Source organism: Astatotilapia calliptera, chromosome 2, assembly GCF_964374335.1.
Source record: "Astatotilapia calliptera chromosome 2, fAstCal68.1, whole genome shotgun sequence".
In the NCBI taxonomy this organism is placed as follows: Eukaryota; Metazoa; Chordata; class Actinopteri; order Cichliformes; family Cichlidae; genus Astatotilapia; species Astatotilapia calliptera.
The window spans coordinates 34295945-34312034 of record NC_137423.1 but is presented as its reverse complement, the minus strand read 5'-3'; the positions used below and the strand labels follow the sequence as shown (position 1 = coordinate 34312034).

The 16090-nt window shown below is 39.2% G+C and overlaps 1 protein-coding gene across 1 annotated transcript in view; it reads left to right on the top strand.

Moving 5' to 3' along the window:
- The window catches only part of kdrl (kinase insert domain receptor like), a 44583-nt gene that overhangs the window by 21196 nt on the left and 7297 nt on the right, over window positions 1-16090 (top strand). The window contains exons 15-26 of the mRNA XM_026144361.2: window positions 54-182; window positions 1264-1370; window positions 1743-1872; window positions 2966-3070; window positions 4765-4878; window positions 5033-5121; window positions 5319-5472; window positions 6215-6312; window positions 6666-6788; window positions 7037-7148; window positions 11548-11647; window positions 14029-14134. Of these exons, the coding sequence (XP_026000146.1) occupies window positions 54-182; window positions 1264-1370; window positions 1743-1872; window positions 2966-3070; window positions 4765-4878; window positions 5033-5121; window positions 5319-5472; window positions 6215-6312; window positions 6666-6788; window positions 7037-7148; window positions 11548-11647; window positions 14029-14134 (1367 nt within the window). The remainder of the gene's footprint in view (window positions 1-53; window positions 183-1263; window positions 1371-1742; window positions 1873-2965; window positions 3071-4764; window positions 4879-5032; window positions 5122-5318; window positions 5473-6214; window positions 6313-6665; window positions 6789-7036; window positions 7149-11547; window positions 11648-14028; window positions 14135-16090) is intronic.

Sequence of the window (16090 nt, the reverse complement as noted above, 5' to 3'; positions counted from 1 at the left end):
TTAAAATTCTGCACTTCTTTTCGGCTGTTTAACTAATAGTTTGTGCGTTTCAGGTATCACACTGGGCGAGGACGGTACCCTGATCATTGAGAGGGTCAAGAAAGATGATGAGGGTCTGTACGAGTGTATAGCCAGCAACACTGAGGGTGTCCTGAAAACAAGCGCTGTGGTTACTGTGTTTGGTGAGTCAGTCATGGAATATTAACAATTAAACATAAAGAAATTTCCAAACAATCTGACCTGCTATGTTTACAGCACTGGATTGTCAGCATAAAATGAAACTTGCAGATCAAAATAAGAGCATTGCTCATCAGGGGAGTCAAGCATTTTCTGCATGCCCTGTCAAAACATCTCTGAGACCCTCTTGGCCTCTTGTTTTCTTGTCATCACTACAAATAGCTCTGGTCAGACTTTAGTGAGAGAATTCTCCCCTGACAGAAAATCTGTGGCTGCGAGGAATGCCAAATGAATTCCTTCTTGAGTTTTATGATCATAGCTTTGGCTTGGAGCCATCATGTAGAGGACACAACCCTTGTAAAGTGTTAAGAGGGCCACTAATGAGTTGAAAATGATTGACTGCTACAACCACCAAGGCACTGGAAACACGTAGTAGATAATTGGAGTAGAAGGTCATTAGAAAATGTAAAAAAGTGGGCCATCATGCAAGTCATTCCATCCATATCTGTGCACTTTAGAATTAGCTTAATCGGCTGTTCATATATATATATATATATATATATATATATATATATATATATATATATATATATATATATATATATATATATATATATTTCAGCTACAAGCTACATGTGTGCACTGCCATGATTGTTTAGTCAAGGATGGCTTGAAATAAGAGCCGGAAAAATTTTGTGTAGATTTGAGAGACGTGAGTCTGTAGTGTGGACATGGATGGTTAGAAAAGCCGTGTTTAGATGAAAACACTACAGGAAAAAAGTGTGGTATGCATTCTCCAAGCAAACCACCAATGCTAAGCGTGTTTCCACTTCCTTTTTATATACAATCCCTGAAAGAGAAGTTGGGAAGAAACAAATAAACAAGAGTGAAAGAGGTTGAGATGATATAAAGGTTTTAGTCAAAAGCCGTAGTCTTTATTTGGTAATTTGTTACAGATTGTTTCTTTTTGGTCATAAATCACCAGACCCTGCCAATATAATATGACGCATGTGAGATCACAAGAAGGCCACAGTTTCACTTTTGCAAAGGAGGTCTGGTATTTGACAACAATTCTTCTCTTTCCAGGTGATGAGGCGAAGCCAAATATTGAGGTCATAATTTTGGTGTGTACTGGAGCTGCAGCAACGTTCCTCTGGATCATGCTTATTCTTTTCATTCGCAAGCTAAGGAAGGTAAAGGACTACATTATGCTTTTTCTTACAAGCAGAGTGAATCACTCCACAAAATCAGGGGAGTGGCATTGCACTTGTGGTATTTTACACTTCCTCCTTTGTGTTCTTGAAGGCAGCTATTTTGGAAATGACTGACTCATGTGTGTTGTAAATGCTTTTTAAGTGAATTATCTTTTTAGCTGGTATTGAAGATTTTTCTTTGTCATGATCGTTGGGAAATAGTAACCTTTTAGCTTAGATAAAAGAAATAATTAGAACATATTGTACTTGACTAAAGAAAAAAGACTAGAGGAAGAATTTGTATTATTTACTACTTATTTGCCGCTTAAAATAACCTAAAACATAATGTTAATGATAACATTAATTTTTCAGCAACCAGCACATTATAAGATGGGTCCATCGATCATCATTGATCCCGATGAGTATCCACTCGAGGAGCAGAATGATTTTCTTCAGTATGATGGCAGCAAGTGGGAGTTTCCTCGTGATCGCCTACAACTAGGTGAGTAATCCTTAGTGTCATCAGTGTTTTGAAAGAAGTTTCATCATTAAATATGCACCATCTGGACACTTCATTAGGTATAACTTGCTAGTGCTAGGTTGGACCCCTTTCCTGTCCATACATGCCTTTATTCTTTGGTTCATATTGACATTTTGGCATCACACAGTTGCTGCAGATTTGTCGGATACTCTAGTGGCACTGTTGTAATCAGCTCAGTGGGCCTGAGATCTGGTGACGGTGATCTGACTATTCCCATCTGATCTCCGACATCAACAAGGCATTTTCTCCCAGAGAACTGCTGCTCACTGGATATTTTCTATTTGTCAGACTATTCTCCATAAACCCTAAAGATAAAATCCCAATAAATCAGCAGTTTCTGAAATATCCATCTGAGACCAACAACCACGCCACATTGAGAATTGCTTAAATCCCCTTTCTTCCTCATTCTGTTGCAGAGTTATGAACTTCAGCCGGTCATCTTGACCATGTCTAGATGCCTAAATGCACTGAGTTGCTGCCATGTGATTGACTGATTAGATACTTGTATTAACAAGTAATTAAATTTGTACCTAACAAAGAGTCCAGTAAGTGTAGATACAGCAGATCATAACAAAGCAGCAAATTTATACATAGCCCGTCACCTCAGGATTTTTGAATATGTTGTTTTGCTTTCTGGAAGTTTTATGTATGCAGGTTTGGGGCCAAACTGGAAATCTTCCACAGTCTACTCATCAAAATGACATTTAAACAAAGACAGAGCATCAGTATTAAGTCTCAGTTAAACATCACTGTTTGTGTAACATCTTGCCTTTAAGATTTTAGATTGAATTTTAATGATGACAAAAATGTATATAAAGGTTATCAGTTAGTATTAAATCATAGACAGAGCTACATAAGGTACAATGAATAGGTGTAACCCCTCTCTGCAGCTGGTATGTAGGGTTATCAGTGAACCTGGCTATCATCCGGTCTCAAGTGAACCACAAATCCTCACAGAAAAACTGTCAGAGCTTCAGCAGGTTGCTTTAATTATAGAGGCTGACAGAAAGTTCTAATGCCTTTCCACTTATCAAAAACCTTCTTCCTTTGCCAGGCAAAACACTCGGCCATGGAGCTTTTGGAAAAGTGGTCGAGGCTTCTGCTTTTGGGATCGACAAGCTCTCAACCTGCAAGACTGTTGCAGTCAAAATGCTGAAAGGTAGGATGTCCAAAAACTTCACTGACCTTTTATGTTAAATGGTAAATGGTAAATGGCCTGTATTTATATAGCGCCTTACTAGTCCCTAAGGACCCCAAAGCGCTTTACACATCCAGTCATCCACCCATTCACACACTGGTGATGGCAAGCTACATTGTAGCCACAGCCACCCTGGGGCGCACTGACAGAGGCGATGTTGTGCACATTCTTACATAATTTGGCCAATCTACCAATAGTGGTGCAATGGTCGTAGTACTTGCACAGGCCGGCAGTAAAGTCATCGTTTAATGTGCAGCAGATGAATGTTGAATATCTGCCACTTCTGCATAAGATTTATTTCACATGCATTACACAGACTCATAAACTACATCACCATACACAGAGTTAATGTTTGCATGGTGTTATAGCTCAAAGCAAAAAACATCCAATGCCGGTTTCTTGCAAAGTGCATGTATAGTAAAACCTCTCACGCTGACGGGAATTGGGAAATGGATTTGATCAGAAGTGTCCAAGTTATTCGTGTGAATTTTTTTTTTTAAAGTATAAGAGACAAGCCCAACATGAGCAACAAAAATATGCTCATGTGTTTATTTGACACATTTTAGAGAGTCAAACATGTGGAAATCCTCCTGTGTTCAGTCTTTATTTGAAGCATTTACAATCTCATTCCGACATCTTTCCAAATGTTCACTGTAAATATTCAAAATGAAAACAGGAAGCTAAACAATTTTGGCTGTTATTGCAAAGCTATTTCATTCACCGCAGCGAATGCATGAATGGCACATGTAATTCCCTAAAATTCTTTCTTTTTGGCAACGCTATAGAAGCAATTTGCAGACCTATCAGTGAGTAGAGATTTGGGGAAGATGTGTTTGCAAGAAGGAAAAAATAGGACCACTGGGTAGATGTTTTGCTCTTTCTTATCATTAATCACTACTCTTCATAAATCACAGGTTCACTGAAAGGAACTAATGCTCTGGCTGTTGTTAGTCATAGGTCAAAGTTAATGGAAAGCAGCAGGTTTTCTCAGATTGTCCATGATTTAGTCAGAGAATCTGGCGGCTTTGGTTTTGTGGTTGGTCATTGGAAAAAAAAGCATGGTCTAAATCTCGATTCTCATAATTCAATGTAAACTCATATCACTGAATAAACTTCTCAAACTCAGGTGTGTAATGTGAACACTTCCCCTCTTATCTCTGTAATTATTTTGGTATTTATCTTTCAAGATGTCGTCCAACAAAAGCTGTTTGATATAACTGGGCCTAAAAAACCCTCCACATAGCTTTCTCTCTTGTTTCAATACTTAAATTGAATTAAATTAAATTGCTCCTGTAATCCCAGTTTTTTAGCCTTTTCCCCATAGTAAAAAACTGTGAACATAAACTTTCTGCTTGCAATGTATTGTGCAAAACAATGCAGTTAATATTTCTGTATACCACATTAGATTTTAGAGTAGTCTTAGGTCTCAGAAATTAAAAAGTAAAATAGATTTCACTGTTAATATATAAATACAGATAATAAGTTGAATGCACTTAAAAAAAACTCTCCACTCTCTGTTTTAGTTAAAAAACATGTGTATGCTTACTTGTTTTTCACATGAATTTAGTCAAGCTGGAAGTTTCTAAAATTAAAAGGCTTACGAGACCATTTACTTTGGATGTTGAAGCACCAGCTGATGTTTACACTCGTTACAGGAGGCGCTACATCAAACGAGCGAAAGGCTCTGATGTCAGAGTTAAAGATCCTGATCCACATTGGCCATCACCTCAATGTGGTTAACCTGCTGGGAGCCTGCACGAAACCTGGCGGTGAGCATTATTACTGTGATTATAAAATATATAGAAGCATTGTCTTTTTAAAGGATACTAAAATACTGCCAGCTTCGTTAGGTTGGCATCTGTTTTTGACCCTTGTTTTTATTCCCGTAAATAATAATCAGAGGAATGATTCCATCTTTAACAGGACCGTTGATGATGATAGTGGAGTTCTGCAAATATGGAAATTTGTCCAACTATTTGAGGGGCAAGAGAGACGACTTTCTCGTCTACAAAGTGAGTCTCCATCTGTACAGTATCGTCATTTTTGTACAGAGAGTAACTGTTTTTGCAACGCTCTTGGAATGTCTCCTATTTTGTAAAGATAAATTCATTGTACCTTAATGCAGTGTGATTATATTCCACAAAAATCTGATGCGTGTAAAACTTATAATTGAATTTCCTATTTATAATGAAACCTGTGTGTCAATCAGAGCCCGGATGGTAAAGTGGTTTCATCCGGATTGGGCTGCGAACTCAGCGAGCTGATGAAGCGCCGCTTGGAGAGCGTGGCCAGCACCGGAAGCTCCGCGAGCTCTGGTTTTATCGAAGATAAGAGCTACTGTGACTCAGAGGAAGAGGAAGAAGGTAAAAGCCAAGCACGTCTTGCTTCCCTTCAACCCCCGCACTCCTCTCTCCTCCCCACTTGTCCCTCCTGCTGTCCCCCTTCTTCTCCCCCTCCTCCTCTCACCTCTGCTCCACCCCTTCTGCCCAGGAATGAAAGCTCCCATCAGATTGTTTTTCAGTCTGAGTCTGATGGGACATTTCCTCCTCCTGTTCAGCAGTACAATCAGTGCAGCAGGAGCGACTGTCACCCCACTGAGTCTGGGGAGGCGTCTGTTTATTTCCTCTCCTGACCCCGACTATTGCACAGCTCTCTGCCTTGAGCTCAGCACGTCAGCCTTGTTGTTTCTAATGTGTTATTTTGGGTTTGATTAGCTGTTTACTCAGGTGGAAGTGGAAGAGCTCCTTGTGAGTTCCTCTTGCAGCATGCTGCGTCCATAACTACACGTTTCACCTGACATCTGAAAAATAGGAGGGCGTGTAATATTTTTTTCTATCACTCGTCTATAAAGAATGTTTCAAAGACAGAGTGTGGAGGAGACATGTATGTGTCAGGATGGATTCTTAAGATGGCGTGTTGTAGTCCAGGGCCTTTGCAGTTTCTCCCTTGAGAGACGTTAGTGCTTCATCTTATCTGATTTATTTGACAGGTGTGGAGGGCTGCTGATAACATTTCAAAACACTAAGCAGAGGAATAGGATTGTCTTAAAGTTAAAGGCCAGAATGAATAATCACTCTGACTGGGACTTGTTGTTTTCTTTCACAGAACCTGAGGATTTATATAAGAGAGTTCTGACACTGGAAGATTTAATTTGCTACAGTTTCCAAGTTGCAAAAGGCATGGAGTTCTTGGCTTCACGAAAGGTATTTTCTCCCTCACAACAGAAGTCAATGCATTTCATTGTTAACTTAACGGTTTTATTTTTAAGCGTGCCCACTGATGTTTAAAGGATGTACGTGTAGAACTCGTTTATTTTTCAGCTCATTCATAGTTTTGGAGAACAGGATGACACTGATTAGAGAATGAAGCCATTGTTATAAATAATCTACAGAAGGAGTCTGTATATAGAAAAAAGAATTTCCTATTGTAATATCACTGATGGCTTGACCATATGTTTCCCCAAATGCAGCGTAGCAGTGAATTCAAACTTGCAATGTGCAGAAAACGCAGTTTTGCAGTAAAAATCTCACTACGTTTTTTGCCGTTTTTTTAATAGTGCATTCATCGTGATCTGGCTGCACGTAATATCCTGCTTTCTGAGAATAATGTTGTGAAGATCTGTGATTTTGGACTCGCAAGGGATGTCTACAAGGACCCAGATTACGTGCGCAAAGGAGATGTAAGTTTATTAGGTTATTAGTATCATTATTAGACCACACCAAAACAGTGAACTACTGCTACTACTGAGAACTACTGAGAAACAAGAAGACTTGATACATTTAGGAGTTGTTTGAAATGTGTGTTTATACTCCCTAGTTTTCCCAGTGATGTAATAGTGTGGTGTAATCAGTGTTCACATTAATTTTGGAGATATCCACAGATGATAGAAGGTAGTATATAATCTCTTTTCTAAATACTTGTGCACAGGCTAGACTGCCGCTTAAGTGGATGGCACCTGAGGCCATTTTTGACAAGATCTACACAACTCAGAGTGATGTTTGGTCCTTCGGTGTTCTCATGTGGGAGATCTTCTCTCTGGGTAAGTGTCACGAGTCTCTTACACAGACATGATAGCTGTTTTACAGTACAAGAAAACCAAACCCAAAGCTTCTTTGTGGGAGAGACTGTTACAAATGATTATTTTTAAACTCAAAATGAAACTGTGAAGAGGAATTTGTATTTTGACGACTTGCAAATAACAGATCACAGTTGGTGGTTCTGAGTAACGCGTGAGTTGCATAAAACTTCTCTCTGGAAACATAAGTCACCATATATCCTTAAAGTCAACCTATTATATTAAACATGGCCAGAGTTTAAAATTATAAAGTCATATGTACATTTAACCCCTGTAAACCTAAATCTTGGGCTTCAGACTGCTCTAAATGCTCAGTTTCAGATAAAAGTTGATTTACAGGGATGTTGGCCTTGAAGAAAGTAGAGCTTAAAAAAACATGTTGGAGATAGTGGATGAACTGAGTGACTGCACCTAGGCACCGGCATAGGATAAGTAAAGATTTTCTTGAACTCTGAATCCTGCAAAGTTACCCGAGTGCAGTCCAAAGGCAAAAGTATTTAGACAGAATTAGTACAAAAGGTCAACTTTAGGCAAAAAATCTACAAACAAGGTAAAATGGATTTGACTGGATGCCAGACAGGTTTTAAATAGGCCTGACAACGAGTGTCTTGATGGGTCAGATTTTAAGCAAGAGGTGCAACCTAACCTAAGGCCTAATTGATATGTACTCAAACTGTATTTTATTTAGTCAAAACCAAAAAGATATTTATTGGTCACTAGCAAAAACATTTCAAAGGCAAACACAACAAAGATAAATATCAGGAACAAGTTGAATTCAGCATTTAAACAGTATTGAAGTGTTGGCAGTATTTATAGCTGTATGTCATTGTTTGCAACATTTTATGAAACTTATAGCTAAAAAAATAGATTTAAAAGGCTATTAAAAGGCTGAGTTATTATTTGTATTTCACATTTACACTTTATGTATCTAATTTAGTCTCGTAATCCTCACATATTCAGGGCTGGCAGGCCAATAAAGCATTCGTCTCTGTCATAAGTCAAAACTGTATATGAGCAGTCCTGCACATACACATGGATGGATGGATGGATGGATGGATGGATGGACGTTTAGCATGATGTTCATCTTGATAATGGACTTGATTAGTGCCCCTAGCTTTTACAGCCTCACCAGATGTCCTGGGTAATAGCTGTCTTATTCCACTGTGTAATTGTGCCTTTGGGACAAAGGCGTCTGGACTTGCATTGCCAGCCTGGACTTGCATTACAGTTTTCCTGGCACTCATGCAAAAAACAATCAGGGCCTGTGAATATTATCACAGGCATGGGACATTAAAACAAGTGAGCGCCCCTTATTCAAGCAGTCTGTTTCAACCCAGCTGGCAACATAAACTCACAGTAACCAAGCAGCCAGATCAGTGTAAAAGTGTGCCCCTGCTGTGACCACTCCAGCCTTTAAGGCAGCGTTGTGCGTTGGTCCGTGATTGTATGAGAAACCTAGTGCTAGGTGTATATTTGTATCTTTTCAGTGGAAAGCATGCCGATGTCACAATGACACAGTTTTCTTCCCTTTATTTATTTTTGTCTTTCTTACTCTTCCTCTCTCACCACCTTATCGCCACACTTTCCAAGAAACACTCGCACATCTGGGTAGTGTTAGCTGAGCCTTACAAAAATAAATCAAGAAACAGGGACACAAAATGAGCAACAACAAAAGAAAGTCAGAGAAATAGATCTTTGCAATAGTGCAACTTGATGTCTGGGGGTTAAATTTGACAAATTGGAGCTCTACAGTATACTCTCTGTTATTTTATGAACCAAAAGTTTGTCAGTTCAGTTTTCTGAGTTCATGTATCCAGATTGTTAGTACAGTATTGATGCCAAACAATGTACTAGGTCTCTCATACTACAGGGTGGGCCATTTATACGGATACACTGTAATAAAATGGGAATGGTTGGTGATATTAAAGTCCTGTTTGTGGCACATTAGTATATGTGAGGGGGCAAACTCCTCAAGATGGGTGGTGACCATGGTGGCCATTTAGAAGTCGGCCATCTTGGATACAACTTTTGTTTTTTCAATAGGAAGAGGGCCATGCGACACATCAAACTTATTGGTAATGTCACAAGAAAAACAATGGTGTGCTTGGTGTATAAAAATCTACAGAATAAAGTTACGTTGAAACCAAGCACACCATTGTTTTTCTTGTGACATTACCAATAAGTTTGATATGTCACATGGCCCTCTTCCTATCCGGTTGTTCAGTGATGACACGACGAATCCTACTTCCGGGCCTAAAGTAGTCTGCGTTTAATATGGCTTTTGTGTTGTTAACATGTTTAATGTTATGTATTTTCTTCTATTTGATCTCAAAAAGCTCCTAAAACAGTCAGTGATCACTGTTGACCTCCCTCGGCTTTTATTACCGCTAATCATTTATTTAAGCTCAGTTTTTAAAACCTTAGGATGTAGCTACAGCCCAGCCCATGCAGCAGTATATGAATGACTAACCTCGTATTATGGATGGATTATCTCAGTTGTTCTCCTGGCTGAAGTTTGGTCCTTTTACAGCATCCTGCCATGTGATTACATTTGATCCTGACCACCGAGAACACTCACGTTAACTTTTATCGAGTGGAAAAAAAGTTAGCTTGTTTATATTATGCTAACATAGCTGTGTCGCTAGCGGTCACGTAGCACATCATTATATACCAGCTAGCCCAACTTCAGTCACCCTACAAACGTCACTGCTGTTTAGTTTTCTGTCTTCATTTATGTTGGAAGTGATAACAGAGCTGTACGTTTTAATTTGTTTCCAAAACCCCGCAGTCAGGACATGCTATATTGTATTTAGATAGAAGCTAGCGAGCTAACTCCCTGCTAACTTCTAACTCCGTTAAATGTCATAAATTCCGTTTTCATGGATGCCTGGATGTTAAACTCAATTGTTACACCTGGTAGAGCAGAACGCTGATCATTTTATTAAAGATGAAAGACTTTAGACAGTTTTTCAACTCTCAGTAATGCCATAGTGATCGTTTGATATATGGACCTGCAGCGGAGTTTAGGTCCAGACACGGCTAGTGACGTCAGACTGAACAACCAGATTGAAAAAACAAAGGTGGTATCCAAGATGGCCGACTTCTAAATGGCCACTATGGTCACCACCCATCTTGAGGTGTTTGCCCCCTCACATATACTAATGTGCCACAAAAAGGACTTTAATATCACCAACCATTCCCATGTTATTACGGGGTATCCATATAAATGGCCCACCCTATAGATTAGACCGATAAATGCTGATTAAAATTTTAAAGAATATAAAAATACCAAAGTATACTTTTTTCGTAATAAAACCAACTAAATATAACTTAGAAGGCAAGAGCAGTTTACAGTATGATATAATGAAATGGGTATTTTATTGCAAACTTTGCACATTAACGATACGTATTACACATGAATCAAATGTGAAATTCCTTCTATTTTACTTTGTAAATACTATAACAAAAATCCAGTCATGTACACTAAAAATATTTAGGTTAAAATTGTGCCATATGCATTAAAATTACATAGTGGATTAGTGCATCCATTTAAGTCCACGTTCAGGTTCTTGCTTTGTTTACACACAAACCCACACGTCAGGAAACACTGAATGGACATGAGCCGCATCTAGAAATATGATGACAGCTGGAGCTGACGTTGGGTATTTTACTTTCTGTGCAAAGCCGAATCTGTCGCTCTGTGTAAATCTGGGGAGCTGCAAAGATGATTTGTTGTATTATTCACTGGGATTGGAGCAAAGAAAAATATTACTTGATAATTCAGAAAACGGGCATTACTACCCTAAACCAGCAGACTGGGAATCTGATACCCATTAGTATTTCATGCTATGTTTTCATAGTAAACCAAGCATTAGAATTTTATACCCAACATTATAGTTCAAAGGTAAATAAAATGTCCCATTTGGTTGGTGAGTGATCCATTAGACAGTTTAACGAGTCTAAAAACATTACGGTTTGGTTGTATATCATTTTTAGCCAGAAGTCATTTATATTTCATTTAAATTGGTTTGAACACAGTTCTTATTACACTATCCAAATCTGAGAGAGATTTTTATGTGACAAAGCAAAGACCAGTAATTTATCTGTTTGGCTTGTGTTCACTTGAGTTATGTTAATATTGTGTCACTGCATATTATTTTTAATGTTTCAGTTAAAATAAGAAGTAGAATAAACTATTTTAGGTTTTCCTTTTCTTTAAATAATAAATGTAGATGTTTCATACTTTAATTAATCCAAAGGGATCATTTTCTCACATCTAAAATTCAGATGTAGTTATTTAATTGAACTGTGTTTGCGCCTTTATGTAAATAACAAATAACAAACCACGTTGTCTGTCTGTCAGGTGCCTCCCCATACCCGGGCGTCCAGATCGATGAAGACTTTTGCTGCAAACTCAAAGAGGGAACCAGGATGAGAGCGCCAGAATATGCTTCCTCTGAAATGTAAGAATTCAGGGTATCATCTTTCTTTAAAAACAAAAGAGGAGGTGTTTCTACCAAATGGGATGAAACGGTGAAGAAGGCAGTGTTCCTAAGAAATAACTTGAACTAAAGTGCTGAATATTGGTCTTATCCTGTAGGTCTGATTGGAAAAATCCAAGACTTATTTCATGAAACAAAAATACACCATATAGTTTGAAGGTGTGTTTATGTCTCAGGCAGTAACCTCCACATCACCGGCCATATGTTCTCCTTTCAAAGAAAATAAGCCCTGTCATATCAGTCTGCAGCTAAGAGGAGGTCTTGTTTCCTTCTCCCTCTTTGCACTGCACCAGCAGGTCAGGGGTGCTGGATAAAAATTCTGCTCTCGGAGTTGCAGGAGGAAATATTAGCTGGTGATTCACTACAGCGGCATGCTTGGAGCTGTGAAGCGTTTTCTGACTGACAGCGGTGCAGAGGAAATTTAGCACTTAATTCAAATGCCTACTTTGGAGGCCTGACGAGGAGGGTTTTTTTTATTCTTTTTCGAAAGGATTGGAGGATTCAGATAGACATAAATATGTGCAGGAGAACACAGAGCCCCCTCTTTGGTGTCAGTTCTGTCAGTTCGTAAAGCAGCAAGTGAAACTTTTTTTTGTGATACGCCTCGTGTAGTCGCTCTGCAACTGATCCGAACCCTGCAGAGCTCTGCAGCTCTCGCTGAACACGTGTGCATATGTTGTGTCTGGATTTCATTTAACACGCCTCACTTACTTAAAATTCACAAGTTGCATTTTTTTTGAAAGAATAATGCTGCACGTCCGCTTAGTAATGATATGCTATCAAAAGCTTCAGAATGTTGCCAAGTAAAGGTAACTGGATTAATCTATCAGCTCTGCCTGGCCATGATTGGAAACGATTCACTCAATCTAATCCAGACCGTAGATTTCAGTTAGGGCACATGATCTGTAGATGCAGACCTACTGGTGCCAAAAATCCCTCATATTTTCCATCTCAGTTCAGTTAGCTCATTGTCTAAAATAGTGTAGGGTTGCCAAATTACATATTTTGCATTTTTATGGCTGTGGGGCCTGCATGTAATTTAAAGTTAAGATAAAAAAAAACCCAGTTAATATCACTTTAAATAGGATGCACAGGAATTCATGCAGAGTCATTGGGGTGAATTATGGTGATCCCCGTGAGATTTTTACAGTTGATCTCTAATCCCAGGTTATGACACCTTGACCTTCGTCCCAAACTCAGAATATAAGAATGATTAAAACCACATGAGGTTTCAGGGAGCGCCATTTAATTTGTGTTCTCACAGCCCTGATTCATCAGGAATGTTGTCTCCCGCCTGCTAATAAGATCCCCCGTCCTGATGCATTGCGCAAGAATTTAAACAGAGTGGGAGCACAATAAATAGGATGCTCATTTCCCATCCTACTGCATTTGCCCAACCGGATGAAGTAGTTCACTTCTTCAGAATCTTTCCCCCTCAGAAACACCAGACTCCCTCAAGACCTCTAAACATGTGGGCCTATGCTATTTATTCTCATTACGGACCAGCCAGGAAATGTGGTTTAAATTGTGCAGTCATACAATGTGTCTACTTCCTCCTCAATGATATGCATGAGGGCTGTGATCATGCTCCCTACATCCTGTCACTGTTAAGAGGGCTAGCACCTGGTAGAGTGCACTCTGTATTAATCAAGGTGGGAATCCCAGTATCTCTGCTTCTTCGATGCGAGGATATTGGGTTGATATACCAACAGACCAACTGCTTTTCCAACTCCTAAGACCTGAGATTGACTAAATATAATGGCAAAATGTAATAACAATGGCTATGTTTACATAAAACGTAAGATCTCTGGAGGGAATGTGGTAGCTGCTGTAGCTGAAAGCAGTAAAGGGTCTGCCATTGATTGATCCCAATCAGTAGTGTGCTGTGAATATAATTTAAACAGGAGCTGAGGTGCTCTGTTTCAAAATTCCTTCACGAAATGTAGCTGGACATTGCAATGGAAAATCACATTAAAGCTCTGAGTTTTCCCACATGGGCAGAGAGGTTGACAGCTTTTCAGAGACCTGAGCGAGGCTGTGTGTTTTTCACACCCAAAACCAGAACAGAGACTGATACAGTCCCAGAGGCTCGAGATTTACTGACAATACAGAAGCGTATGTGTGGCAGTTGGTTTAGAGGTGGACCACATGTGGTTGCTCAGTGAAAAGAGGTTTGTTTATAAGTGGTGAAAGAGACAAAGAGCCACGACTCTGGAGGTCGATGTTTTTCTTCCTGAAGGTGCTACATTTTACAATACATCAACCCAAATATACCGAATGTTGTTCTTGGCTTTGACATTAAGTGTATCCATCCAGTATTTATCTTTGCTCTTTCCTCACAGATATCAGACCATGCTGGACTGCTGGCAGGGTGAGCCACAGCAGAGGCCGACCTTCACTGAGCTGGTGGAAAGGCTGGGAGACTTGCTTCAGGCTAGTGTGCAACAGGTATGATGGGCAAAACTTAACCAATTAAACACTGCAAATTATAGAGTTCACGTCTCACTGTTTAAACACCAGACTGTTCTGATCTGCCATCAGGCTTGGGCGTGAACTGAAACTGCGAGTTTATGAGGATATACCAGAGATTTATTGAAGTGTTTTTACTGAGAAGTGTGGATATATTTCAAATTTAAATCCCCACATCAGGGAGGATTTCTGACCATGTTGCGGTTTTATACAAGAACAGTTTTACCAATATTAGTTACCAGATTTACAGGATGAGTCACAAGCACTGCTGGTGATTAACAGGGGGGAAAAAAACAAAAGTTGAAGTTTTGCTCGCTGTAACTGAGAAGGGAAACAAAAGTCAGCACAAACACTTGGCTCTCCTTGAAATGGCACCATCGGTTGTGTAGAGGAACAACACTTCAAAACACGTGGGAAAAAAACAATGTAATTGTTAGTGTGACACATGATAACATTGTCTGGTGTCAAATGACACAGACTGTTACAAAGCTGAACAGCTCTTTGTTATGACTGGGTCAACAAAGACAAGAACAAGTCGTAATGTTTAGTTTTTTGGGCAAATATTTGACACCGAAATGAGATGAAACACACCTGAGAGTCCAGAAAACCTTTTTACTTGCAGATATTTTGACTTGACAGAACAGTGGCTATGCTTGCATTAACATTGCCTTCACTCTGTTAAAGCACAAAGGGGAAATTAGCATGAGGCTAACGGTCTGTGGCTGATCTACTGACAATGCATAATTTACCAACAAAGACAAAGCCAATTTGTTTGGATAATAACCAGCTTATTACCAAGAGAACACGAAACATTATTTACCAATAGAGCCTGAACTGTATTATTAAAGTTATTGTTACTATCCATTGTGCATAAATATGAAAAAGCAATTTTTTCCACATTTCTATGTGATGTTGCAGCTTTTTAATTAAAATCAGCGCTGTGCACACAAGTATACTGGCAGGTATGTAAGAGATGTGACACATAGAGAAATCAAGTTTTCATTGTGACTTAAAAACCTGAAACACTGCAAAACTGCTCATCCCACTGTAAAAAGTAATTTTACTCAGTTGACACCACACTGCTTTAAATCCCAACAGTAGCTTCATAATGCCAAAAGAAGGCTTTGCACTGCCACAGACCATTAGTAAATCAGGCCAAAAGTGTCCCATTAGAGCGTGATTGGCGCTGAAACTGAAGCAGCTAAGTGAAATTTTACACCTGAGTTCCCGTGCTGCTAAAAAGGCTTGGAAGACTAAATTACACTCACTCTTAATAAAGTCGCTTTCTATGGCTTGCATGCCTGCATGTGTCAAAAAGACTAAAACCAGAGTGGATCCATGCAGACTCTGATGAAGGCAGTCTGCTCGCCTGCCGTGTACGTTAAGTGCACTTGAAGGCTGTTTGTCTTCTTAACCTTACAGCCTACGTTTAAAATTGACGTTTAAAACAAAAGGCCTCATTTTTTGATGGAAGAGTAGCAGCGACTGAAGCTGATGAATGTATATTTAAGAAAGACGATTGCTTATTAGCTGTCAATGTGGATAGAAAACTGGTTAAAACCTGAACAAAACCGGACCACTTACAGTCATCAGGAACCACAAGGCATCTTTCTTTCACAGAAGTAAACAGGCCTTTTTCCATAATGTACATTACTGCAGACAGATAGCTACACAGAGGAATTACATTTCACGTCTTTGGAGGACTGTAGATTGTCCAGTTAAGTAATAAGAGACACAGATGAGGCCACATATCACATCACATCAAATGAAAACTGTTGCATTACAAATGAGTCTGTGAACGTTACTTTCATGAGAAACAGAACAGAAAGAACAGACTTTCATTACTAAAGCTTGTGTAACAAGAAGCTCGGTCATGAACTCTCCTGCTACTTGTTCCAGCTTCATGAATATGGTTATGCATTTTGGAGCCATGAG